At 38.0% G+C, this 27,373-nt stretch overlaps 1 protein-coding gene across 1 annotated transcript; it reads right to left on the reverse strand.

Annotated features, from left to right (window-relative positions):
* Positions 1-5,210: 5,210 nt before the first annotated feature.
* Positions 5,211-27,076, reverse strand: CALB1 (calbindin 1). Its single transcript, XM_039525082.1, has 11 exons — positions 26,919-27,076; positions 26,333-26,409; positions 21,617-21,691; positions 14,806-14,889; positions 14,653-14,709; positions 11,781-11,858; positions 7,146-7,201; positions 7,012-7,051; positions 6,876-6,929; positions 6,636-6,707; positions 5,211-6,292 (listed from the first exon to the last, which is right to left on the reverse strand). The coding sequence occupies exons 1-11, from the start codon at positions 26,998-27,000 to the stop codon at positions 6,179-6,181; spliced, it is 789 nt and encodes a 262-aa protein (XP_039381016.1). The 5' UTR covers positions 27,001-27,076; the 3' UTR covers positions 5,211-6,178.
* Between the last annotated feature and the right edge of the window lie 297 nt (positions 27,077-27,373).

Raw genomic sequence — 27,373 nt, forward strand, 5'->3', positions numbered from 1 at the left:
TCCTTTCACAACTGGATCTTTTCCCAAAGGTTCTGGGGTAGGAAAGATCAGTGGTACCTGGGAGGGAAGTAAGTTAGATGGGCTAATACAGGCAGTGCTGCCAAGTTTACAGCCACAGAGGGCATGAAGGGCTGAGGGTATAGTGAGAGGGTACTACTGCTTGTGTGATATCTACGGCCAATGTTCCAGTGCCACGTGGTGTGAAACACAAATCGCTTATTGCCAAGTGTTGTGTGGGGATTGTAACTAGTGCTTATGCCTATAGAAGCAGGATGCTTTCTCCTATATTAGAGCTCAGGCACATCACAGGCTCCCACACTTTTTTCCTGTTTAATAAGAACTCTCTTTTCACTGTGTTTTTAACTTTCTCCACAAATGTACACATCAGTTCTGGATATAGTGCCTATTCCCTGCTTCCTCTGGGACTGATGAAACCCTCCCTCCATGTCTAGTATGGCATAGGAATTTTGATCAGGTAATATGCTGGACCTTGGGCCTTTTAGCTGGGGAGCTAATTGAACGACTTTGTTAGGGGCCTCAGATTTGCTTGAACCAGCTCTGCAGACAAAGGAGGTAGCTGGATGAGTCAGGTGGCTAATAGGAAAAAAACACTATGCAATGGATGAACAGCATGGGGATGAAGCTGGAGCAACAGCTAAAGAGGCAAGCAGGGGAGGGGAGGAAGCAAGAAAGGAAGGTAATGAGCGTTGGGAGTACTGGGGAAGAGGAAAGGAGCTAGTGGGAGCTGCAGAGATGGACAAACTGCCTTGGATGTGATGTTACAGCTGCTTTTTGAAGTAAAATCACATTTCTAGGGGACAGTAGCTATCACGTCAGTGAAATGTACGATCAGCCCTGTGACCTCAGGATGAACTCATCCTCAACCCGGAGAGAGGGTGCAAATGATTACTCATCATCCCTCTTGAAACCAGAATTAAATCTGGTCTCTTCAACTGTATCTTGAAGTTTTTTCCTTTTTGCTTTAGTAGGTGGTTTGCTGTCTTGATGAACCTTTTATAATTTTGTGCATTAAGGATGCTCTGTAAAAGTGAATTGTATTGTATTGCATTGTACAGTGTGCACATAAATAAGACTATATACTATATTAAACCCATTTCAGATATCTTATGTGGAGAAATAGGGAGTGCAGAATAATTTTGCAGTTACTATTGAAGACTGAATAGAGATGACCTGAAGTATTCCTCACTGTGATATTACAGTTTCTGTTTGCCTTTTGTTGCACATAGGAATTCTCTCCTGTAGAACACCACAAGTTCTGCTAAGACCAGTGGTGGTGGTGTACCAATCTGAGAATCTGTGTTGTATTTGTATGATACAGTATTTCTATTTTGGGGTGTCTCTGTCCATTTTAGATTCTAAACTCTTTGGACAGAGATTGTGTCTTCCTCTTTGTTCTTTACATCCTGGTATGCACTGACAGCACTTTAATAAATACAAAAGTTGAAGTGGAAGGTAATTTGTAAACTGACTTTTTACCCCAGGTTGCATCTCATGCTGGTGTTAACTAGCATTTTTTCATATAGCTGGTTTCTAATTCTGAAATCAGTCTTCTCTTTCCTGTAGAATTAGTTCATGTAGCTGTTTTGCTGAACAGTGTGCTGTAACCTGTATCCCTGCTTTTACATTGTTACACTGTCTTAGGTAAAATATTAACGTGCAGCCATAATCCAGTAAAATAAAATGATTCTTGATGTTTTAATACATTGGCCTGATTTTCAAGGTGTAGAGCAATACCTGTTGATTTCAGTGGGATTTGAAGGAGCTCAGCACTTTTGAAAATCAGGCCACTTATATTTAGGTGCTTAACTATGGATTTCTGAGTCTCTCTTATTAGGCACCTCTGAAGAATGTTATTTCAGTGTGTATTGCTAAAAAATTCTTAGGATGGAAGATGTACTGATTTCTAGTAACAATGCAGTGCAGAAGTTCTCATCACACAAAGTTAGTTTTGCCTAATGAAATCAGCCATTTGTCCTTCCTTAAATACAGTTTTTGTCAGTTAAATTAGATCTTGAAAATACATGCTTGTCTTGTTATATTAAGCACATCTTACTAAGAAAACAGCATTGGCAAATAGTGTACTGATCTATATTTGACCTTTGCACAGCGTGAGAGTTGCTATCATAAAAAAATTTAAAATTTTCAATGGCCTTTGGGTGGAAAGTGAGGGCTGGGCCTTGGGGTGCAACAATGGGCAGGGCCATTGTCTGGGTCAGGAGAGGCTTATGATATCTGCCACCCCCCCCTGTTGGTGGTGTGGTCCCATCCCCAGCACCCATGCCTGGAAGCATAAATTCATAACTTTGCTAGACACTAAAAATCAAGCAATGAATGGAGATACTGACTTCATTACTTATTACAAGAATCTATAACCCACTATCAACCCCTCCCCTCCCAGATGCCCTTTTCCCCCCTCTGACTGGAAGGGTGTAAATGGATTGCTTCACCTTGAATGGGCCCTTGAAATATGTGTTTACTTCTGCTAAACAATCTGTTCCACCTGAGGAAATGCTCTGTGTAAACTCAAAAGTTGTCTTTCTCACCAACCTAGTTGATCCAATAAAAGATATTACCTCAGCCACCTTGTCTTTTGAAACAGAACATGTCAGACCTATGTGCAACAGTGAATGAATGTACAAATCTCTCACTTCAAGATCTATGTTCAAATCCTTATTAAGTTGCCAGTGAAAAGCTTGGTTTCTCCTTACTCTGTATGGTGGTCCTTTGTCACAGATGTCAATTGTTCATTGTTAACTATTTCTGTTTAAGAGATTATAATAATATATGGAGATACACCTATCTCATAGAGCTGGAAGGGACCCTGAAAGGTCATTGAGTCCAGCCCCCTGCCTTCACTAGCAGGACCAAGTACTGATTTTGCCCCAGATCCCTAAGTGGCCCTCTCAAGGACTGAGCTCACAACCCTGGGTTTAGCAGGCCAATGCTCAAACCACTGAGCTATCCCTCCCCTCGTGAGAGAGAGACTATCATGTTGTGTTGTAGGCCAAGATTGGGGAGTGTTTTGGCACCTCCTAGCTTTAATTAGTTAGATCAATTCCATAAGTAAGGAATTTATTTACAATGCATATAATTGAAGTGTCTGACTTAAAGGTAATGATGACATTTTTTTTCCAAAGTACAATAGAACTTTGTTATTTTACGCTTCACTAAACTATACACTTTAAAATGCACATAGACAATGGTCTTCTCAGTCAATTTAGTAGCAGATATTGTGGTGAGGTCTCCATTACAACAGCATATTTTGTAAAATGTATATATTTAAACTCCAAAATATTATAGCTTCTCATCTTATATAGCACATTTACTGGCATATTGTATAGTGTTATTTTAGTAGATTATTTTGTTAGTTACTGAGTAATAACTAATTTAAACATAGTAACTACAATATTTTATTTCCTAACTACCTCTATATAGGTTTCTTTATAGAATCTGAATACAGTCTACAGGAGCCCCAGGTATAATTAATATTTTAGCTGTCTATTATTCTTCCAGTATGATCTCCCAGGATAAGCAAATTTAGGGTTTGACCATCACCCAACTCCTGTTGTCTCCAGCACCTCTTGAAATCATGTGCCAGACTTTGAGGAACAATTCCAGGGAGGTGCAGATGTTTTTAAAAACAAGTGTTTTTACAGTGATCACGCCTTACTATATTTGCTAGACTTGACATTGTATTAACATAAGACATGTCGTTGTTAGCCTGTCTTTTTTAATTGCTATACTTCAGTGGAAATATGGGCTTGTTATGCATGATTTAGGAAACACTGCACATGTAGATGACTCAGATCTTCTTTATATATTCTGTACAGTACCACAAGGCAGCTGGTTGTAATAGGAATGGTAGAAGCGAGACTCTAGAACAAATCTTTGATGTGCAACTTTTCTTGTGTTCTAGAAGCCAGATTCAAGTTTAGATGATGACTTTCTGTCAAAACAATTTAACTACCTCATTTTTCAGTCTAATTATTGTACCAAACAGTCACTTTAAATCACAGATATTATTACAGTACAAGATTTTTTTCACCTTTACTTTTCAGTGTTAAAATAAGGCAAAATCCATTGCTTCATGTGCACAGTATGAACAAAATCTATCCACAATTCACTTTAATCATATATATTAAGCTTGTAGGCAGATAATTTATTCACTGTTCCTTCACTTAAAATACACAATTATACTTTACATTGCATAGAGAAGAGGTGAACCAGAAGCTGAGTAATTAGATCACTGTGCCTGGAGTGAGGTTGTCATTGACCTGTCTTGATCTGACTTTAAACTTCTTAGTGTGTTATTTTTTCCCCACCAAGAATCACTCTGTTGCCTCCTCCTCCTATCTTCTAATTACATCTATCTCAAGATCGGAGAGTACCCAATACACTTGCTGCTTGAGACCACTTGTATCTAATTAAACTGATTTGCCCCTGTTTGTCAGATAAGTTACTGTGGATGCATTTTAGGCATTGTGTCCAGCTAATAAAATAATCTATTGAGCTGGGATTGCTTCTGAAACACCATACTTTAAGTAGAGGCAGCTTAGGTTGATTGACATTAAGACATAGACCTAATTCTGTTCTCACACTGCTATAAATTGGGAGCAACGCCACTGAAGTCTGTGGAGTTATGCTGGCATAAAACTGTTGTAAGTAAAATTAGACCCAGGCCTACAGAGCACAATTATAAAAAAGACAGGAACAATTACATAGTGTGCTTTCTGCTTTAAAAAAAAGAATTCCCCTGCAGAGTAATCTAATTTAGAGTAACAAAGAATCCTGTGGCACCTTATAGACTAACAGACGTTTTGCAGCATGAGCTTTCGTGGGTGAATACCCACTTCTTCGGATGCAAGGGAAGAAGTGGGTATTCACCCACGAAAGCTCATGCTGCAAAACGTCTGTTAGTCTATAAGGTGCCACAGGATTCTTTGTTGCTTTTACAGATCCAGACTAACACGGCTACCCCTCTGATACTAATTTAGAGTCTGATATATAAATGACTAGACTTGGTGTTGAATTAATACTTTGAGAAATGGATTGTTTAAGTCTTAAATTCCAATAATTTTCTCCATTAGAAATTTAGTGTAAGATGCAGGAAGCACACTTTTAAAAACAAATTTATTTCCTTGTTTTCTACTTGCTAAGAAAATCCAGGAACTAGACAAACTAGACACAGGTAGTCTTAGTATATTAAATTTAATTATAGGTTACACCGAATATGATTTAAAAACAGCAGTTTACTACAATAATTTTAACCTGCAATATGTGCAAATAGTTTAGAAAATGGATTGTCATATTCTCTGACACAGCAATTTTCATGAGTTACACTTATTGTATTATGCGAATGTGTGTATTAATTATCCTATCTGTAGTTTAGCCAGGTTTCCACAATAGAGTAAAGGTTTGTCAAGAAGCTCTGTCTCTTGTATTTCTTAGGTGCTTATCACCTTGTTTAAATTTAGTGAAATTAAACAACAGCTAAATGGAAAATAACATTGTTTGTGAACAGCAGCACTGGCAGCTGTTCCAGATATCTGCTCTTTATAGCTGTTATGTCTGTATGCTATAAGTTCGTAAGCTCTCCTCGTTTACTGCAAAATTGCAAGGAGCATAGATTTGCAAGTAGCTAGTCAGACTACTGAAAATATTTCTCACCAGCTTGGTAAATCTTTCAGTTCAAACATCCCTGGTCATCTTTCCTACTTGAAAACAGCATCTTTACGTTCTGCATTTAAAAACCTGTATTTAGTCATGCACTGAAAGAGCTCTCAGGGCTTTTACTTAATATGTGTAATTGAACAGAAATGTTGCAAGTGTCAAAGGATATGATGAACAAAACAGTCTCAGCAGAATTTTAAATTTTTCTCCAGCCATTTTTATGAAAGCAAAAAAAGTCTTTTAGTTTCTTCTTGAATATACAGACTGGCCCAAACAGACATTCTCTTTATCAATCTTATAATTACAAAAACTGTACATTACAAACAGTATAGAAACAGACTGAAAAGAATGTGCCACACATCATGGCTAATTTTATATGCGGTTTAAATTTACAGATATAAAAGAAAGTACAGGCTACTCCCTTATAGTGCACAGTTATTGTGTTGATACAGTATATCACTAGTTCAACTGAAGTGACAGGAGGTCTCTAATCCTGCTCGGCAGAAAGAATAAGAGCAAGTTCTCTTTGGTAAAGCTTTCCTCCATCAGACAAGGCCATGATGTTTTTCTTGTATGTTTCCAGGTTGTTAATGTCTAAGTCCTATTTAAAGAACAGATAATACTTTATAATCCAGTTTTGTTACCAACTACAGTTGCCAATGAGGGGGGAGGGGGGAATCTGTCTGGTGCCTGCCCACCCAACAGTACCATTTGTTTAAGTGCTTGCATACAATTCACATCCATGCACATTAGATGGTTGATATTAATAGTTTCTGAAGCCAATTTATAACAACGTTGCTCACTTAGTTAAGGAATTACATTACTTCTGCCAAGATTTCTAATTGTCCCGCACTTCAGGAATTATGATTTAGTAATTGGGTAGATTTAAACTTCTCCTTAAAATCCCAATTTAAACTAATCATTAAGAAAAGCTGTAGAATTACCTTTTTGTTCTTTGCACACAGATCTTTCAGTAATGCATCTAATTCATTTTCATCTATGTATCCATTGCCATCCTGAAAAATATTAATATCAATGGTTTATTTTTGAGCATTTATTTTTCATTTTGGCTACTGTAGCATTACACCTAATCTATTTTTCCCTAATTCAGAAAATTTAAGTGATATCAAAGAGAATTCAATCAGTGCATAAAAGGCGAGTTTTATAATTTTCAGATCACTTACTTGATCATACAGCTTAAAAGCTTTATTGAAGTCTTTCCCACACATTTTGACACTCTAAAATCAAAAAGAAAGCCAAGAGTTATGAGACTATAATATAGTGTTACATGTTAAAACTTCAGAATGTAAAGCTACATACCTTAAATTGAAGAAGAAAGTTTTCCTGCACTGGTAGTAAACTTTGGAGATAAAAATGAGAGTTCAAACAATTATTTTTTTTCCATAATAGTAACTGACATGCAATAGTTAGATGATATAGGTATAAAAACATACCTGGCCATTTCAGTAAGTTCCAGCTTTCCATCATTGTTTGAATCAAACATCTTCAGCTGAAATAAATGTCGATATTTATTATTAAAGTATTGATCAGCACAGCAAAGAAATAAAGTATTTGAGAAATCTAAAAGCAATGGGAAGGTACTAATTAAATATAATATAGGAACCTAATTCAATAAACTCACGTTTATTAGGTGGAACATTTAATATAAGCAAGTTTACAAATTATTGAAAATATAAATTGATAACTAGTTATTCTACTATAAAATCCTGGTAAGGAAGTGTTTGCGCAACTCTGATAGTTGTGTTGAAATGTTCACTAAATCCAGTTCCATTCAACAGTGAACTTCCCAAGTCAGATATGTGCATGGAAGCACAATTTACATCTTGCAAAAACTGAGCAAGGTCTACTTAAGTATTTTTAAATCATGACAGGTCACTCAGGTTATAATTGTCACTCCCACAAGATGCAACACTCATTGTCCAGAGCCAGAGGGCTTTAAGGAAAGGGTTTCTCACCTTTCTATGTTTGAAAACATCAAATAAAAGAAATTGCTTCCACTTCAGTCCCTACAACCAAATTCCTCACTTGGTCAATATAAAGGAGGGACTCAAACAGCTGCACCAGTAGCAATATGCATAGTCATCTAATCTCTATGCTTAATAACCAGTATACTCAGTAATCACGACAACTGTGGTTCTATTTTGTACTGCTGAATTCTGATTGTTTTATGTGTGGACTGTAGTGTCAAAAGATTTAAAAGACCCACAAAGGCTCTGTGGGATTGCATTATCCCTATGCTGCCTTGGTGGAAAGTTACGGCAGCGGACATCAAGGACAGTGGGGTGAGATAAAGTTGTTGTGAGAAAGTAGGGAACTGCCAGAGGGAGGCAGACGCCAGGTGGCCTAGCTGGGATCGGTTTCAAGGTGATAAACAAGGCCATAATCAGATGAATTGCATGGGAAATGGGAAACCAGTAAGCAAAGGGCCATGCATGTGAAAAGCGTGTGTATTGGACAAAGAACCAATCAGCAGCAATGTAATGTTGGTGTGTCTGACGTTTGCTAATATGGAGAAGCCTATATAATATGATGCATTGTACTCAATAAAGGATTCTGCTTGCAATCATATTGGTTGTTGTGCTTTATCCGGCCCGCATGCAACGCAACAAGGCTCTTGTTTGTAACTCAACTGATTTGAATAGGGATATTCCAGATTTACACCTGTATCACTGAGGTCAGAATTTGGCCCCTCACAAATGACACATAAGCTATAGCCCTGGTATCCAACATCCTCTACTGAACCTGTTTAAACATTATTTTAAGCTCAGATCAAGATTCAGTGCCATATCGTTGTCTATTGAATAAAGAGATTAAAAAGTACATCTTTTTTTTTAAGCTACTGAATAGTATATTTGGCCTTGAGGCATGATTTAATATATAGTATACATAAATCTGCATATAAAAGGACAAAAATAATTCAGTTTAAAATCTAATAAAGCATAGTAGCTAAAATTAAATCTTAAAACGTAGGTTGGGGTGTTCAATTCCATCTAGATGTGCTATCTTGATGTAAAAGACAACATTTATAATCCTTATTCAATTGGTTGCAAAGTCTACACACACACATGCACATGTAAATGAGATCAGAATCTGCCTCGTGCCATGCACTTCAAGAAAATTTTGATCTTGTGATGTATTACAAGTGAATTAAGTAGCTAATAAATATCTTTCATATAGAATGAAAACAGGACTGACAATGTCTCATGCTTAGCTTATTCCCAGCTTTAAACCCCATAAACACTTAGGTATTAATAACAAAAGGTCTCCACTATTGACATGTAGTTAATTTTATATAAGAACTATAAGTAACTTCCATCAAATTGAGTTTTCATTTAATAGAAATATGTATGTTAATGTGATTTTACAAAATATTATATACTATTTTAAACTATTTTCCAGGATCCTGTTGTGTATTAGAAATTGGTTTCCTGCCTAAAATGTAATATTTAATGTATCATAGATACAGTGAAAAGTCAGCAAATTGCATTGCCTCTAATCTCTTAAGAGACATGGCTAATTTGAAATTAAGACCTTTTAAAATTTAGTTAGCAGGACTTTGAGGTATTAGACTGCCTGTGACTTCCTCTCCCAGTCACTGTACAATTGTATGTTCCTATTTTCAAATGTTATCTCCCTCTTGCTATGTGAAAGTTTGAGAAAAAGCATCAGGGAAAACTTACTGTACAAAGAGGAGTTGGGGGTGTAACTGAAAACAGAGGGTTTCTCCCTTCTCTCCCCCACCCCTTTAGTTTCAATTACAGTAACCTTAGCTGTACAGTGGTTGGGGGTAGAATCACACACCCATATCAATTTGTTTGTACCCCTTTAAATACAAAATTCATGCTGCAGGAAAAAGCAAAGTTTTGCCTAATAAAACAAATGAGTGATACAGAGATAGTATAGAGAAGTGACGGTTTCTGCAGGCATACAATCCAGTGTGACCACCTGGCTCCTTCTAACCCTCCCTACCCCTTATAGGAACTTCTTCCCAGTGTACCTTTAAGGGAAAGGGGGCTTTACATTTGGCAGAGGCAAGTAGTTGCTGCCCTAATGTGGCTATTTTATGTCTGGTGGTTAGATGCCTCTCCCTTTTTCTAACTGGTAAGTGTTCTTAACTCCTGTTATGTTTTCTGTTTGTTAGTTTTTCCCTTCTGATTTTCGAGGAGATGGCATATCATCACATTTATCACTTATTTATAGTGTTAATTCTTTATAACTGTTTCAACCTGCTGAGGTCCAAATGTAGGGCACAATCTGGGCTAAAGAGTCATAAAAAATTGCAGCGCCTGAAGGTTAAGGATGTGAGATTTATTTCTCCAGTGTGTAACACTTTCTGCAACTAATCAGTCATGAGATTTCTAGACATATAGCTTATCATAAGAAAACTAAATCGCTAGATATTTATCTTAATTAACCTCTCTCATAGTTGGGGTCAGTTTGAGGCATTTCAGCCTGAAATGTTAAACCCCTAAAATATTTTAGGGTGAAACCAAGTTGCTGGCAAAGCAAAAGAAAAATATCACGACTTTGGCCATTCTTAAAACAGGGAATTTTCTTCTTCCCTTTCTCTGGAACACACAAATCTCACTGACAGTTGCATGGAGGCCACTAGAGAGACCTGTGTTCAGGAGTTAGAGGGGAGGGAGAGTCTGGCTATGTTTAAGGATGGGCCTGGCTAGGACTGAAGCAGAGCCTGTTCTATCCCACCTGCCTATGAGGCTTGCCCTGCTATCAGGTTCCCCTTCTCACACTAGCGTAGGGCACAAGGATGGCAGTAAAAAGTGTAGAACTGGCAAAAAAAAAAAAGAGACAAAAAAACCCCACTCCAAATCCATTTAGCACTCTGTACTTGAAGACTAGCAGGTATGTTCCTTGCCCATTCATAGAAAAGGAGGATTGAGGCATATTTGGTATCTATTGGGGGAGAGGTCACAAATGTAGGGTAAGATTCCTTTAGTAGCTGTGAGGAAAGTAAATGAGGAGGAACAGAGGGAGGCATAGTAGGGAGAAGAATATATTCTGCATCCATTCCCTACCTGAGAAGGGTAAGAACAGGCATATGTGTCCTTAGGGTTCTAAAGGTCAAAGAAGTATGGTAAATGGTTACCAGAGATTCTGGGCCCTGCTCTGAGAGGATGGATTAAACCCCACTGCTATTTGTGTGTGCTACTATTCCATCAGTGATATGCAAGGGACGCTTAGATAAAAGTAATAACTATATGCCAAACAAATGTGCCTGTATCATAGACTATAGATCATTTTAGATAATCATCAGGTTCTATGCATAGAATTAAAAAACAAAGATCACTCCAGTATTTAAGTATTTAATGAATGCATACCAGAATTTATATTTTGGGCAATCTTACTCAGCTTTTCTTTCCTTGTGCCCTACGCTAAACCATGCAGTAACTTAAAGCTAAGGTGTAGAGCCTTTCATCCGGAACTATCTCATTGCCATTGGCCTTTGCAGATTACGCAAAGAATTGCTTCACTCATCACTGAGGTGCAGCCAAGTCTAGGCTGAAATGTAGCACCTGTTTAACAGTGCAAGCAATACAGGACAACAGTGCAGGACAAGAAATGAAGTAAACTAAAAAGTAATGGGTAGGTAGACTATAATTAGTTAAATTGGAATTTGGCTCAGGCACAGTTTAATCTGCTTATTCTTATGACAAGTGCCATGGGATCTTTAATAACAAGTGTTCAGAGCTTCAGTTTTTAATCTTACCTGAAAGGAAAGAACCTTCAGTGGCAAAGTTCTCCTTAGTACAGGCTGTGGTGTTGGTTTGTCAACAACACTTAAATTTCCTTGAAGGTTTCCTATACTTATATTAGGCCCAACATGGCTCGATTTACAGATCACAGCCAAAGGTGGCATAGCTACCGAATTACCTGATATGCCTCCTTGGCTTGGACTATGATCTCTAAGGTGTGATGTCTTATTTTGCACAATAGGGATCCAAACTGATTCTCATTCAAGTCAATGAGAGCCTTTAAATGAGAAGTTAGTGGCCATAGATGTGCACAGTATTGTGCTTTTTTTGGATGAAATATCTGAATAATCTTACCATTATTTCGGTGTATTCTGTTAGCTTGGAATCATCAATCTGCTTATTTGCTTTCTGTAGTAAATCTTTCAAAAAACTCTGTGAAAGTAAAGTAAGCACAGGTGAATATTTGCCCCAGAGCCAAAATGATTACAGAATAGTTACTTTCCTTATTGTACTCTAATTTCAGTCTAGAAGCAGTCTGGGAAATTCTAGTTTTACATATTTATTACTGAAATGTAAAATAGGAATGAAAATAAGTAGTAGGTTCCATGTTAAATATATCTGACAACAAAAATTCTTTTAACCAGACCAAGTATACTGTATCACCTTATTTTTAAAAAGATTCCCACGGAGCTTTGTGCATAATATGCCTTTTGTTGTACTACACAGAAGTCTGGAAAAGTAGTTTGGCATCCAGCTATACTGTGTACTAATTAATTTTAACAGTAAACTACATTAATTAACCTTGAGACCCATAGGAAAACTTGGATTCCTAGTCACTGCTTGAAATAGAGGAATAGTTTTACAGAAAAGATTAATGATTAATCCAGTCTACTTTCCTGCCTACAGCAGTGACCTGATGCTTCAGGTGAAGGTGAAACCTTCTTGCTCCTTCACACACACACATACTGCAAATGCACTTTGCCCATTTTGCTAGTTTGAGAGGAACTGGCGAGGTTTCTTCATGACCTTCAACAACAGCTACTTTTACTCTAAGGGCTGGTCTACACTGAAAAAATACGATAAGATATAGAGAATAAACGTGAATAACGTGAACGAAGTAGAATATATATATCGATAATCTCGCCACCCCTCTCGATCACGCGGGCGCGATGTCCGTCTCGCGCCGCGCCCCGCCACCGCCCGTGTGTGTGTACGGAATCGTCGATAAGCGTTAGATGATCGATATATCCGCTAGATGATGAGCGATATATCGATCATCGAAAAAAAATCGATCGCTACTACGACACGGGGCGGTAGTGTAGACGTAGCCTAAAGAATGAAGTTTTGTTTTCCCCACTGATTAGTTTGAACAACTGTCCTAGATAAGTGAAATTAAAAAAATCTTAATTTATTAAGCAAGGCATCTGCAAGTCTTGAGAACTGTGCATGCCTGTCAATTTTCAGTGAAGAACACACCAAGCTGGTTTAACCTCTTTATCTCATGTTCTGGAGTGCCATTGCTTTTTTCACAATTTGGACCACATTTTAAGATAGGATTTTCCTCATGAGCCATCTCTTCTCCTAGTCATGTATGCTTATTGTCCCTGAACTTGAAATACAAGTATGAGAGCTATTGGGTCCTATTGTCACCACCAAACTGTATATTTTCTCATCAGGTCTCTCTGTACCTGTGTTATATATTCAAATGCTTGCAGAAATGTTGTGAACAGATTTCATGTAAACATTTTAGATCATATGTGCTTTATGCGGGGAGTAAAGCCAGTTTCAGCAAATGCATAATAATAGTTTCATACTTTCCAAGAGAAGTATTTTATTGATCACTACCTTAAAAAAAAAAAAGCAAGCTACAGTATATAGTTCTGAAAGGATGAAAAGGATCCAGATTTTCTGATGCAGATGATGAGATTTGCTCAGCACAGCAGAGATGGGGAGCCATCAGGGAGCCATTTAAGATTTTCTGGTTGCTCATTAGCCCAGCCTTTAGTGGCTGGTCTAAACTATACTCTCTGGAAGCAGTCGCTTGAGGACTATCCAACAACTGGGGATTGCTAGATACAGTGTGTACCAGTTGTGCCTCTTTCCTGACCTCACCTCCCTTCTGACACACATGTGGGAGCATGGATGGGAGGAGGTAGCCACTTGTATACCAGGGTCATAGGAGCTAGCTATGCCAACTGACATCTCTTCTGTGAGGTGGGAATCCTCAGCAGAGGCGATACAGACATTCTTCATCTCTTATGTACTACCAGAGCAGCTCAAAGAGGATGGAGAAAAAAGACAATTTGGCTACATGGATTTATGAGGTAAGTTTTGCTTTTATAAAGCTCTACTAAGGATTTCAGACAATTTGACTTTTGAATGCTTTGGTTAATGTATGTGCAGTTCTTGTCTAGAATTCTGCATATGGACAAGACAATTGGTCTCGATCACTGTGTACGCAGGGCCAAGTGCTCAGCTGAGGTCCTGTGGAGCTATGATAGTTTGAACCAACTGAGGATCTGCACCAGAGCATTACCTGAAGTGGAATTCTACATAGAAAGATGGTTATGTACAAATGACACTTTCCCACTTGGTCTTGCTCCCCGTGTATATTCAGAGTCAAACAGTATCTGCCAGCTTTAGTGACAAGAATAAGTATGGGCTGCTTTTTACTCCTGTTAACTGCAGAGCCGACACAGCTAATAGAACAAACTAGATGCTGCTGCTGTTTGTGCATCAAATGTACTAAGATCCCATCAGTCCTACCTATGCAAACAGAGTGCAGACAATGGGATTGCAGTTGTGTTGCACAGGGGTTAGTATGGGAACAACAGGGTTGCACAGGTACTACTGAGGGCTTAACTTGGACCACAGAATGTTTAGTCATGGTAGTGATGCAGCTGGGAGAAAGAACCCACTTTCGTTCTCACAGTCCTAGCTAAGTTTGCAGGGCAGTTAGTTTAAAAACATCTTTTTACTTCTAAACTGAGCACTTATTTGGCAATCACTGGGGGACAAACATGGATCTGCACTAAGTGCCATTTTTAGAGTCATTTAGCAGAATAAAAATTGCACTTCAATTTGTCTGTGATAGAAACATCAGTTTCTACCACTTGCCAGTTGTTTTATATTTCAACAGCCATATAGATCAGTACTATTGTGTAATACACACACACACACACACACACACAGCTATATAATCATTGCGAAATAATCACCAATTTACCTTAAGTTCTTCAGTGTCAATGAAGCCGCTATGGTCAGTGTCATATTTTCGCCAGGTCTGCAATTAGTAATTAAAAGAGGTTTATTTATGTATCTATTGATTTGAAATCCTAGACCTGGATGACTTTACAAAAGGAAAAATGGGATACAGTACCTGCATGAAATCTTCACTTGACTTTAGCTGCTGGCACCTGAAGAACAATAGGAAGTTCTCTTCTGTTGGTAATATCTGAGCAAGCTGTAACAGATTTGAAGCAAGTTTAAAGTTTGTTTTAAAACTGAAACTGTTTCTTTGAGAAAAGATAAACCTCCTTAGTCGGGCTCTAGTGGCAAGTTAAAAATTGTTTTCAATTCCCGTTATTTGGCTGTTTAGTTGTATTACAACGTGTCTTGCAGCACACACCAAGAACCTCCGTTGGGTGTCGGGGAGCTTTACAAATACAGTCATTACATTGTCTTACTCTCCAGGTAAGATTTTAATTGTGTGCTCTTACTCCCAGCTGTCGAACAGGTTGTTACATTTAATTTGGACTCTGCTCTAATGCCATTGAAGCCATTAGGAAACTCCCACTGACTTCAGGCATCTTTGGATCAGGTTCTCAGGCCCTAATTTTTCATCTGCTCATTGTGCAGATTCCCACAGAATCAGGTCCTTACAGGTTGTTCCATATTGTTCCAACATGTAGAGTGATGTTGCTTTCTCAGTAGCTCTCTAACCCATTCAAACAGGCCCACCTGTCCCCTTTATTAATAGAAATCAGAGATGCCTTCTCTATCTTGCTCTTGATATGACCACTCTACAACCCTGATCAGCTCTCCTTTCTTCTCTTGGTAATCAGTACTCTCCATGATGACCAAAGGAGCCACGTGCCATTTGCTGGAGTATCTCCTCTACATTAGAACGGGGAGCATGCCTCTCAGAGGCCTTTGGCTCCCTGCTTTTGATATGTTCCTCAAGAGCAGACACAAATGAAAATCAGAGAGAAAGGAGTGAACCAGCAGGCCTAGAGAAAGGGTGAGAGATGTGCTTCACATTCAAAAATGCGGAGTTATGAAGTGTGGTAAAAGCTTAAGTGTGTAACAGTGAATGGGAGAGCAAAGGGAGGAGAATACAGAGAACCATGGCGGATACAGAGAGCAAGGGCGAAGGAGAAGTCTATGGAGATGTGGGTACTGAATAAGGGAAAAGGATAGTGAAAGGGAGAAGGCAAAGGTGCAGTAAGGCAAGCAGAGAAACCAATGAGGAAAGGAGGAGAGAAGAGAGAACAAGGAAAGAAAATATGTAAGATAGATGAAAATCCATCCTGGAACCACAGCCATTTGTCAGCCCCAAGCATGAGACCTTGCTGAGGAAAAGCCAATTCAAGAACAGAACAGCAAGGTTAGGGAGACTCAGCCCTTCAACCCATCCCATTGACTTCAAGGAATATGCCTTTAAAACTCAAAACCTGATGAAAATCTGTTTTCACAAATAGTGACGTGGTTTTCATTTTGAAGTAGTTGAAAAAGACCATTTTCATTTTTCAAATTTTTTTAGCTTTATTAAAATAATTATTGAAAATTTTCATTTACTGGAAACCCAGGTTTTGGAAAATGAAAACTTGATGATGGTTTGGATAATGTTTTCTATCATTTAAAACATAAAAATGACTTTTTTCCAAAGGAAAAGAATTGTTAATTTTTTTGGGAAAAAAAAAGATTAAAAAATGTTTTTGAACAAAAAACTTTTGTTTGAAAAAAATGTTGATCAGCTCTAATTAAAATAGGAAAACCGGGGAGAAGAAATGGAAAAGAGAAGAAATTTGAAAACATAGGTACAGAAGAAAGGGAAGGCAGACACCTTCCTTTTGGTGTTAAAATTCTTCTTAAATGGATCCATTTGTAAAAACAGCAGTAACAAGTGCCACCTCCTTGTAAAGACTGAATTCAAAATTCTGTTCTTTTCAGATCTCAAATCCACCCCTATTTCAATCCCAATTCACTGCAATGAATTGGGATTGCAAAACTGGGGCTTTGTTGCTAGATTCCAATGGGACCATAGCTGCCTGCAAGTTCTGTCCCTCACTCCATAGGTGTCTTTTAACATGTTTCAATGAGATGGAAATAGAGCATCTGTATTTCAAAAATTACCACTGCAAAAAAATCAGTTATATTTGTTAAATGTTGATACCATTTAAAATGCACACCACTCATTTGACTTGCAAGAATAGAGCAATTGGTATAGACTATCAAGTATAGCAAAGTGCATCCTGAGAGATTTTGCTAAATTGCTGTGTGCTAAACCTAATCAATGTAAAATGAGGTTTCTGACTCAAATGTTCAAAATTCCATACCTTGATAGGTAGAAACCGAGTGTGCATACATACATGTGTGTGTGTGTAATAGATATGGGTGTGTGATCTGTTTCTTTAGTATTATTAGCACATGGGAGAGGTTCAGAGATGTGGAATTTCCTTCCCTTCCCCAAAGGTCTCCTCCTTTACCTCTCCCAGTGGAGGAATTGTGACATCAGAAGTAAAACACCACTTCCATTCACTTGGTTGATGTCAATGGGCTATGGGATTATTGCACTTTGACAATGGGAAGTGGTGCACATTGATACGGACATGTGGTTATTATATAGGTATTTGTAAGAGGATAACAGGCATAGTAATTTCAGCTCTTTAGGTATAAGACCATAAAATATTCAGCCTCTACAAGGACTTCCAGTTACTGTCAAGAAAAGTTAGTTTAGCACAGCACAGCCCTTGCAGTACTACTGGATGTTGTCATTGTCTAATTGTAAAGATGGGAGTTATAGAAATGGTGGCCTAAAGTTAGGCTCCTAAATCCACAATCAGGCATTCAAATAAATGGCCTCAGAAGCACTGTACACCCAGCAGCTCCCACTGAAATATTGCATCTTGCATATGTCAATGGAAGTTGGTGGGTGGTTGGCAATTCTGAAAAATCAGGCCACCTACGTGCTTAAATTAGGCTCTTATATGCGTATTTAGACATTAGTTTTTGCAAATCTTCATGAGTATATAACAAATTCCAGATTTTATATTTAAGGCTGTAGCTATTTTAGGGCCAGATCATGACAGGCCGAGCATGGTTGATGAGAGAGCACAAGGAGTCAGGTGCTTGGGGCGGCCAATGGAAAGGGGCGGCACACCGGGCCTTTTGTTTGTTTTACTTTTCTTCGCCACTTGGGGTGGCAAAAAAGCTGGAGCTGGCCCTGCAAGGAGCCCAAAAGGATAGTGTAGCCTACTCCCTGGCTTGTTCAAAATGGGATTTGGGCTTTCCTAAGGCACATCTCCCCAAGCTCCCCTTAGGGTGATCAGTTTCCACACCACACCTTACTTGACCCAGTAGCTAATTGCTACAAGTTGTCCCTTAGTATCGGGACTTAACTGGCATAAGCAATATTTATTTCCATCAGGAAGAATGTCCTCCATTAGTGTAGTTATGGTAAAAAATGACTATGTAAATGGGGCACAGGGCTGGTCCCTTTTGTAACGTTCAGTGACTGTAACATTACTTGTTTCATTCTGCAGAAAAGGAAGGTGTCCATGGACCAGTTTGAGAATTTATTTCTAGGTTTATATCTTAAGCTCATGGAGAGCAAAAGGAATTCCTTCCACTGATTTCAGTGGGACTGGGATCTAACCCTTCGGATCATATAGACAAGTTCCCAGTTTCACAATCAGAAGATATTTAATGTGTACAGTTTAAAGGAGAAACGTGCTGCCACTGCAACATTCCCATTGTGACTTACTGGTAACTACAGTTAACTGATAGTGAATTCTGAAAGGATTAGTCTAACCTTCCAAAGAACAACCAACTACCAGTACTAAGCTGCATTTAACGTACAAAATATTTTACCACTGCCAATAAAAATATTACTTTAAGTTTTACTTTCCTTTATGCAGGTGTGTAACTTCCACATAGGCCTGAGAGAAACATATATGGTACCACTTTCTCTGTTTTATAGATAAGTGAACTGTCTCATTTGATAACTCGGTATTAAATCATATTTGCCTAGATTTGACAAAGTAAATTTTTCCTATTTTATTTATTTTGCTCCTGTTAGCATTGTAGGACCAATATGGTGGGAGAAAGGCAGCTAGATTCTTTTGATTCATGCATCAACAGCATTAATGAAGTTCCAGCTGCAGAATTTTTATTACTAGTTGAGTTGGCAGGGTTAGTAGTTAGGCATACCATCTTTTTTACTTGTAAATGGAGCAGATTTGACTAAGTCATTAAGAGATGCTTCTGCTGAGACTAGCTTGACCCCTCTACTTCTCATTATGAACTTGTTAAAGAAAGAAGGGGATTGTTACCTAATTGGAAAAGGAGCTACAATATTTAAAACAGACCAGCATGAACATTTTTCTAGAAATCACTCTGAATGGATCTCCTTTGCTGATATTAACCCTTTCCTTAAAATACCTGATTTACATGCTTCAATATATTTGTCTTAAAATTCTAATCTGGAAGGGGGAGAAAAGCATTTTCAGTATGGTAAGTAGTTACTTTGCCTCACAGGAATAAGCATTTAAATCATTTGGATACAGAATAACTGCAGTCCTGAGATGTAAAAAGCTTGGACTTTAAGATCTACATGTCAGTGAAAGCACTGACTAGATCAAATATTGGGGTGGGGAGTATCTTATAAAGGGGAGTAAGAGAGATGTCAGATTCTACATTTAGCTAGGGGAAACTGGTTAAAAGCTGGAGAACTCACTGCAGCCATGTACTACCAAAGACAGAATCTGCACTTTAAGGCTTCACTTGATCTAGTCAGCAGAGCTGAAAATGCATTACTTTAAGCCATTCAGGACTCCTCTTTAATAGATCTTCCCTGAGGAATTATTATTAATCAGGATATTTTTAAAAATCTTCAGATGACATGTTATGGTGATTGAGTGACTGAGTGCTGCATTTATTTATACTAAAAAAAAAAAGCATGGTTCATGGACTCTACATGAACTTTGGAGTGGGGAGACTTCATAATACAGCATATAAATGAGCTGCATTCATTTTGGAAATATTTTAAATTAGAAAATTTAAAGGGTCAGGAAAACAAAGTCTAACTGATCATCTGTAAGATTATTATAACACTTTGCACATACAGCACCTTTCATCTGAGATCTCACAGCACTTTATAAACAATTCAGCTTCACACTGATACAATGATGTAGGTTAAGTAGTATTAAAGTTACTTATAACCTTCCAGGCTGCTGAGGCCCTCCCGTTAATTGCTAAATGCACTCAGAACCCATTGACATTAGTCAGTGTTGATGGTGCTCAACACTCTAGCTGTTGGTGCTCAGCACCTTACAAGATCAGGCCCTATGGGACTTGGCCAATGTCACATAATGAGTCAGTCAAAAATAGAACTCAAGAGATACAACCTCCAGTTGCCTTGTCTAACCAATAGACCACTTCAGGAAGTGCCTGTACGCGTTTCATGTGACAGTCTGCTGTCATGTGTACTCTAAATAAAAAAGGCATGCTTCTATTTAAAAAAAAAGTATTTAAACTGGCCTGTTTAATTTCATACACTAATAATGTATTTATCAAAAAAAGAAAGATGCCTACGCCAACTTTTCCTACTTGCAGAATTTTCAGTCTGATTATGAATCAAAGTTTGGTCAAAATTTAGTCAGTTTAACATTAAATATAATAAGAAATTAACAAATTGAGTCACAGTTCACTTATCCATGTACGTTTAGACTAAATGACATGAATATTTTAGCAAGTATGTGGAAGTTACATATGGGAATTACACCTAAAGAGAATATACTCCAAGGTAATAATTTATATATACTGGTAATAGGATATTTTATATTGTAAATCTCATTGGTTGTTATATATTCCATTCAGTATATCAATTCTAAATAGCTGTAGCTAAGTCAGTCAACAGAAATGTTGCAGTAATAGCATGTTTCCAAGGAGCTCTTTATAAATTGTTCAGATATATTTTTCTGATAGTCAAACTGGGAACATGATTGTATTTTCTAAGGGTTAAATCCTGATCTCTTTGAATTCAAAGGCAGAACTCCCATTGACTTCAGTGAGTCATGAATTTGGTCCTAAAACAGTGGTTCACAAACTGTACACCAGCCCATGGATACCTTCCTGTTGATATGTAGAATTAAACATTGAAAACCAAGTAGTGGGGATTGGGAAAGGAAGTGGTTCCAGGAGTGTCCCTCTTTCTTAGAAAGTTGTCTACACAGTGGAAAAGCATGAGTACCATATAACCCAGGGCAGTGCAGGTGCCAGGGACTTCTAACTTTTGCAAGCAAAAGTTTTCCGCTTTCTCTGTGTTCAATAAAAGAATTCACAAGTAATCAAAATCTCTCACTAACTAGATTGTCAAAATATTGCTGAAAATGCCAACAAGATTTTAGCCTTCCCTTCTGTCCTTACCATATGCATTAATTATAAATAATAACCGTTATGTACAATGATTACAAAGAAGGAGAGGGACGGAAATCAGATTCTTAGCCAATTTACATTGAATTATACTTTACACCCACTACAGGAGTTGTGGGATTGAGGACCAGTTCAAAATCAAATTCCAGAATAACTCAGGATAAAAAAGTTCACAGTATTCCAGCACATCAGTGTTTTTAATAACTTGAATTTCCTGAAAAGATGCAGACTTTAGTTGCATTACAGGAAAACTATAATGATGGTCTCCTTTATTTCTATTGACTTAAGCCTGTAATGTTCAATGGAGTCTAATGAAATGTCTGAGGAGGAGAAAGAAATATTTTGTTTTCCACTAATGTCTCAGTGGAAAAAAAAGATACTAAAGGTCCTGAGATGAGAAAAGAAGTCTGTGTTACAGCAAATACAAGACAATGCATATATTTATACATTATGTTCAAGTTATCTTCATATTACTATACTAAGAGCATTCTGTGCACATAAAAATGACTGAGCCTGAAATAAAGAAACTAGCTTACCTCGACTATTCCTATTTTTCCATCAGTACTTTTCCCATACTGGTCCACAAATGCTTTCATTTCAGGTGTTAATTCCTATAAATTCATAATAATGGAATTATTATTTGTAAGATATGTAGAAATATGTGCTAAATATTTCAGCAACGAGTAACTACCAGATAATATATAAAAACCTAGTTAGAGCCTAGATTCTGACGGTCTTATGCTGAGTAGTGCTTTACTTTGAATTATCCTGTTGCAATGACAGTGACTACTTGAGCAGTAAGATATTACTTGATAGGATGAGTTTCAGAATCTGACCTTAAAATAAAAGATCTGAATATCTAACCTTTCAAAATGAGAACATTCACATGTAAAGACAAATCTGCTGGAAGGTGGGTCTTACTGTTCCTTTGTTTAAATCAAATGGCAATGAAATTTCACAGTTGATTACTATTCAGTTTTTCCACAGTTTTCATTTTTAAATGAACAAATCTGAGACAAGCTTAAGTCTTTCAGAGTGGGGGAAAATTTTATAGAACACATTGGGACACCAAAATATTTACCTTTCACATTTTTCTATATTACTTTCAAATGAAAGTGATTTTATCCTCTTTTGACCAGTCTCCAAACAGATCTCACAATGAAGTCATACAATGGAATTTGTACATCAGCCATTTGTATTGTTCACTGTTTATGATGTCATAAAAGCAGGACTGTTACTTCATTGCCAGAACAAAGGTAAGGAGAGGCTGGGCTGGGAGAGAGTAATCCCTTATTGAAACATATAAAACAATCCTGAATAACAAGGTAAATCCACAAAGTCAATGTCAAAGTGCTTTTGGTATAAATGTTTGCTCCCACGACACACTTGTCTCAAAATGACAGCTTCTCTTTAAGATATGGCAGTGGAGTCACACCAAGGATCAGTCTGACTCAGATCCACTAGTATAGACTCCTTCACCTTTGAGGAGCCCATTTGATTTCTTTTGGACTCTTCATGAGTCCAAGGATCTATGTTAATGGATCCTTTGTGCAGGATCAGGCTTAGAACTGTAGTATAAATAATATCTCAGTTATCAAAATGAAAGTGACTATAATGCTATGAAGAGTCTAGTCTTGCAGTCCTTTCTTAGGTGAAACTCCCACTGGAATTGTTGGGAATTTTGCCTGAGTCAAATACACTAGATTGTGCCCAAAATTTGTATTACTAGAAATTGCTAAAATGCATTACATGTAAGTGTTTATGACAAAGCAAATCATGGCCCAATGTCCTCTTTGTTTCAAAGTCATCTGCTGTGGTTAGTTAATTTGAAATTGTTGTAATTAAGACATGATTATTAATACTTTGCCCTTCAATGTCACCTTTCACAGAAGGATTTCAAAGTGAAGAAGTATTTGCTTAGTGATTGAGGTCCAGGCCTGAAGGTCTAGATATCTGCATTCTAATTAGCCCTGATTAAATATTTTGATATTATTTTGTTTCCAATAGGACCTACAATATGTACAATCATACAAAGAGGCACAATCACCGCTTACAATCTTAAAAAAAAAAATCACTTAATACATTTTTTAATTTTATCAGTTCTATAACTGATTGAACAATATCTTTTGAATAAACTTATTTGTCGGATATATTATGTGACAAATAATTGTATCCAGTATTCAACCAGTTCTAATCTTGGTTCCACCACAGACTTGCTGCTCTGTTACCATAGACAAGTAACTTGACCTCTCTGTACCTCATTTCCCCCTTTTTAAAATGGAGATATTTACCTGACTGAGAGGTGTTATGTACACATTAGTTTTTGTAAAGTGATTTGAAATCATAGGATAAATGGTGCAATAGTAACACCATTGCACATGTTCATTGCACTTATGAACATGAAGTCACACTGTCTCTGTCAAGTAGGTAAATATTGTTCTCATTTTACATGGATAAATCAAGAAACAGATGTTGAAAAACTTCCCCCAAGTCACCCAGTGAGACAGCAGGAGAGCTGGGAACCCCTTTAGTAACCACTTCCCCACATGTTTTCTCTCTTGGCAATTGGCAAAAGTGAAACAAGAGAGAGAACATACTAAGTATAATGTGGGCCAAAAGAGGTTGAACATATATTTTTGGGATTAAAAATTGTGATTTTATTTTTTGCAAAATAATTTTTTATTTTAGCATTTGTAAAAGATCAACTTTGTATTTCACATACTGTAATGTGGTGGAGTGGTGGTGGAAAATATGAAATGTCACCAAAAATAGCTCAAACACAAAACTAAAAATGTAACCTCCTTCTGACAGTATTACATGATACAGAAATAACATGCATCAAATTGCATGCTACTGTTCTTTGGAAGTAATAGAAAGCAAAAGGATGGTCTTCACAATAGTCATTTAGTTAATAAAAAAAAATCACATGGCTGTTAGGTAACGACAAAACAATTAGGACAGTTCAGAAGCTGGGAAGAGCACTGAGAAATGCTAAACCATCTTGTTCAAAGACTGAAATCAGTGAGATTCTACAAGGCATGTAGCATGACTGATGTATAATCCAGCTATGAAGAATGCATAATTGAATATTCCAAAAATACAGAGCAAGAGAAACTATCTGAAATGCAAATGATGAGAGAAGCTTATGGGGGAGGAGGGGAAGGGACAGCACAGCCACAGAAATCACATATAACATCCATTATCTTCTCATTGTGTCCCTTCCGGCAAAGGGCAAAAAATTCAAAGCCACTGAATTAGTTATCCAGTGAGGCAAGATAGGTGAACTAGTGAGATGATTGTTTGGCAAATGACCCTCCAAATCCAAGAATCAGCTTAGATTTGAAACCTCTGATGGCACATATCCATAATCCAGAAAAGACTTCAGGGATCAAGATATCAAGAATCTTTAGATGATCCAATGAGAGTACTGAAGTTCAGTGTTGTTAGTGTAGATTGGTCTTTTCAGCAGAATATTCCAGAAATAAGCTTGTACCAGAGCAATGACAAAGGAAAAGTTAATTAAACACCTAAGCACTTTCAAAATATAACCTACTGTGCAGGCAGAGTCTATTAAAAAGGCATAAATGGTAAAGTGGGTGGGAGACAACAATAATCTCACAAGCATCTTATACATTACTTTGTGAACACTCTAATTTTTTAAGTAGAAGACGACTTATTATGACACAAATTGCCTCTTGAGAAATGTGAAGATGAGTTTAAAATGACATTTTCCTGTTGTAAAACCTCTGCATCTTTCATCCATTGAGCATTACATTAGGACTATTTTTAAAAGTACAATTAATAGTAATAAATATGTTCTAAATACAGTCTTGAACATCATCTTTTAACTGGGTTTACTTATGGTTACTGCCATCTCAATATGTTAAAAATATTTAGTTCTAATGAAAGAATTAAAATAGGCTTTTCTCCCCCCCCCCTTCCCTCTTTAAATGTAATTTACTTGCCTCACTCGCCTTGTGGAAAGAAAGTAAGATTATACATAACCTTTTCCTCTAGCAAGTGCAATCTCACATAATTTTCAGTACTCTGAGTATCCTTTTAAATCAAATTTACCTATGCTTTTGGATATTAATTCTACAGTGACAGCTATAAAAAAAATTAGGAATCTAGAGTGTGCATGTAATTTTACATGTAATATTATAGATGACAGATTTCCAGCTGCTTATTAACTCATGAAGCTAGTAGGAAGATGTTATTTTCCACAAAACAAATAAAAATACCGGTACACATTTGTTCTCCAGGAAGACCCAAACAAAGACAATAATTAATTATCCAAAAGCTAACATTTATTTCTTAATTTTGATGTAGCCCTATATAAATTTATAACCCTTTCCCTCCCCCACCCCCGCACACCAGCTAGTTAGTGCACTTTTATCTTATATGCTTTTAGAAGTATCTTTTACAGTGGATTTAAGTAGGCTTCATTATACTATGCTGTATATTTTAGTGTGATGTTAAGTGGTCTATTTTATTTTCTGATTCTTTTAGGGGTTATTTATTCAGTTAGGAAGTGTCACTATGTATTTAAATTAATATCTTTATCTAGAGGCATTTGGTTTTATTTTTTCAGAATGTTAAAAGAATAATAGTATCTTACTTTAAACCTTTTCTCTCTTGCTTAGGAAAGTGCTGAATGTATAATTGTTACAAATTAAACTCCAATATGCATCTTTATTTGTCCACATTTTAATATTCTCCAGGTAATTTCTCTGTTCTCTTGTCCAATTTTGATTATCAAGGTTTAGTATTGATTTTCCTCTTTCATAAAACCAATGAAGTGCAAATAGTTAAGAATGATCTGCAGATCTGTTTATTGACCACCAAGGGGCAGAAATGCAGATAACCCTACACACTTCCCATGAAAGAAGGAGTTAAAAATGAGTCCAGCTCATGAAAAATTAGTTCTTTAAAAATATTGGTAGATAATTGAGTGAGGCAAAGAGAGAAGTCTTGCTTTAAATCTATTATATAATAATGTCAGTTCCATATTTTTCTGGATTCTTACTTTTTAATATTGCCAGAATAATTATTTGCATTAGTACCAAGATGGAATCTATATATTACCTTGTATCTTGTCAGGTACCCCTTGTCCCCACATTTCCCTAAGTGACTGAGCATCCTACCTGACTTGTGTCAATTTCTAAACGTTGCCTTTGCCTGACCAGCTAAGTGATTGAACATTTGAAATTCTTCTTTAAGATGAAATAAAGCAGGAAGAAACATGAACCTACCAATCCTGCCTTCTTTCGTGCCTGCTGAAGCTCCTGGATGAAGTTCAGCAGCTCTTTCCCATCCAGGTACCCATTGCCTACAACAAAAAGAGTTATGGTTAGTGTCCCAGAACCCTTTGGTTTGTTCCCTTCCAACCCTTCCAGCTGCTGGAAATAACATTTGCAAACCTTGTGTTAAAAAATCGGTGGCTTTTTGGTTGTTTGATCTGCTAAATTAGGCTCAGCCTCCTGCCACCCCTCGCCCCTCCAAAGGCATCTACATGCAAAGTTACTGAAGAGAAAACAGCGGCGTCCTAGCTGCGTCTGGAGGCATTGAAATTTGAATCCACTTACGGGAACCTGAAAGTTGCCCTGCTAAAGGCGCACAAGCCCTAGGCTGAGGAGGTTGGGCGCTAGTGCATAGCCCCAGCCCCACCCCGGCCGCCTGCTTCGCAAGGGGCTCGAGCTCCGGGCTGGGAAAAGTTATGACTTGTCCTGGGGGAAAGTTTGCAGCGGAGCCTGCCGGGGTGTGTGCGGATGGGGGGGAGCCCGAGCCCCCCCGGCTCGGGGCTTGCAGGGGGAAGGGGGTGCAATGAAATATAGTCACCATCAGAGTCGTAGTGATTCCAGATCTCGAAAAACTGGGCGGCTGAGATCTCGACTCCTTGCAGGTGAGTCTCCGCGGCCATGGCGCGTGTGGCTGAGGGCGAGCGGGCTGGAGAGCGGCGGCGGCTGGGGCTGGGGCTGGGGCTGGGTCAGGGCGCTGCTGTCCGCGGTGCTGACCCTCCCGCCGGCACCGCGCTGTCTATTTATCGCGTCTGGCTCGCCTGGGCCACGCCCCCCGCTGGCCGCCCCCTCCCTCCTTCCCGCCTCCCCGCTCCCCGCCTCTCTCCTCCTCTCGGGGGGCGAGGCTGCCCCGCCAGGGCTTGCTCGCTGCCAGGTGGGCGGGGGCCCCAGCTGCCTCCCTTCTCCCTGCCTCACCCGGCGTCTGGGGCCGACGTCGTTCTAAAAGCCACCACAGGCAACCCGGGCCAGCTGGAAAGCTGCAGCTCCTCTAGCAGA

This window comes from Mauremys reevesii, linkage group 2 (assembly GCF_016161935.1).
Source record: "Mauremys reevesii isolate NIE-2019 linkage group 2, ASM1616193v1, whole genome shotgun sequence".
NCBI lineage: Eukaryota > Metazoa > Chordata > Testudines > Geoemydidae > Mauremys > Mauremys reevesii.

Coding starts and splice junctions, on each gene's coding strand:
- CALB1 (XM_039525082.1), bottom strand. CDS start 27,000: ATGGCCGCGGAGACTCACCTGCAAGGAGTCGAGATCTCAGCCGCCCAG. Junction 26,410..26,918: donor GAATCACTACGACTCTGATG/GTGACTATATTT, acceptor TTTTTGTTGTAG/GCAATGGGTACCTGGATGGG. Junction 14,710..14,805: donor CAAGTGAAGATTTCATGCAG/GTACTGTATCCC, acceptor TACTAATTGCAG/ACCTGGCGAAAATATGACAC.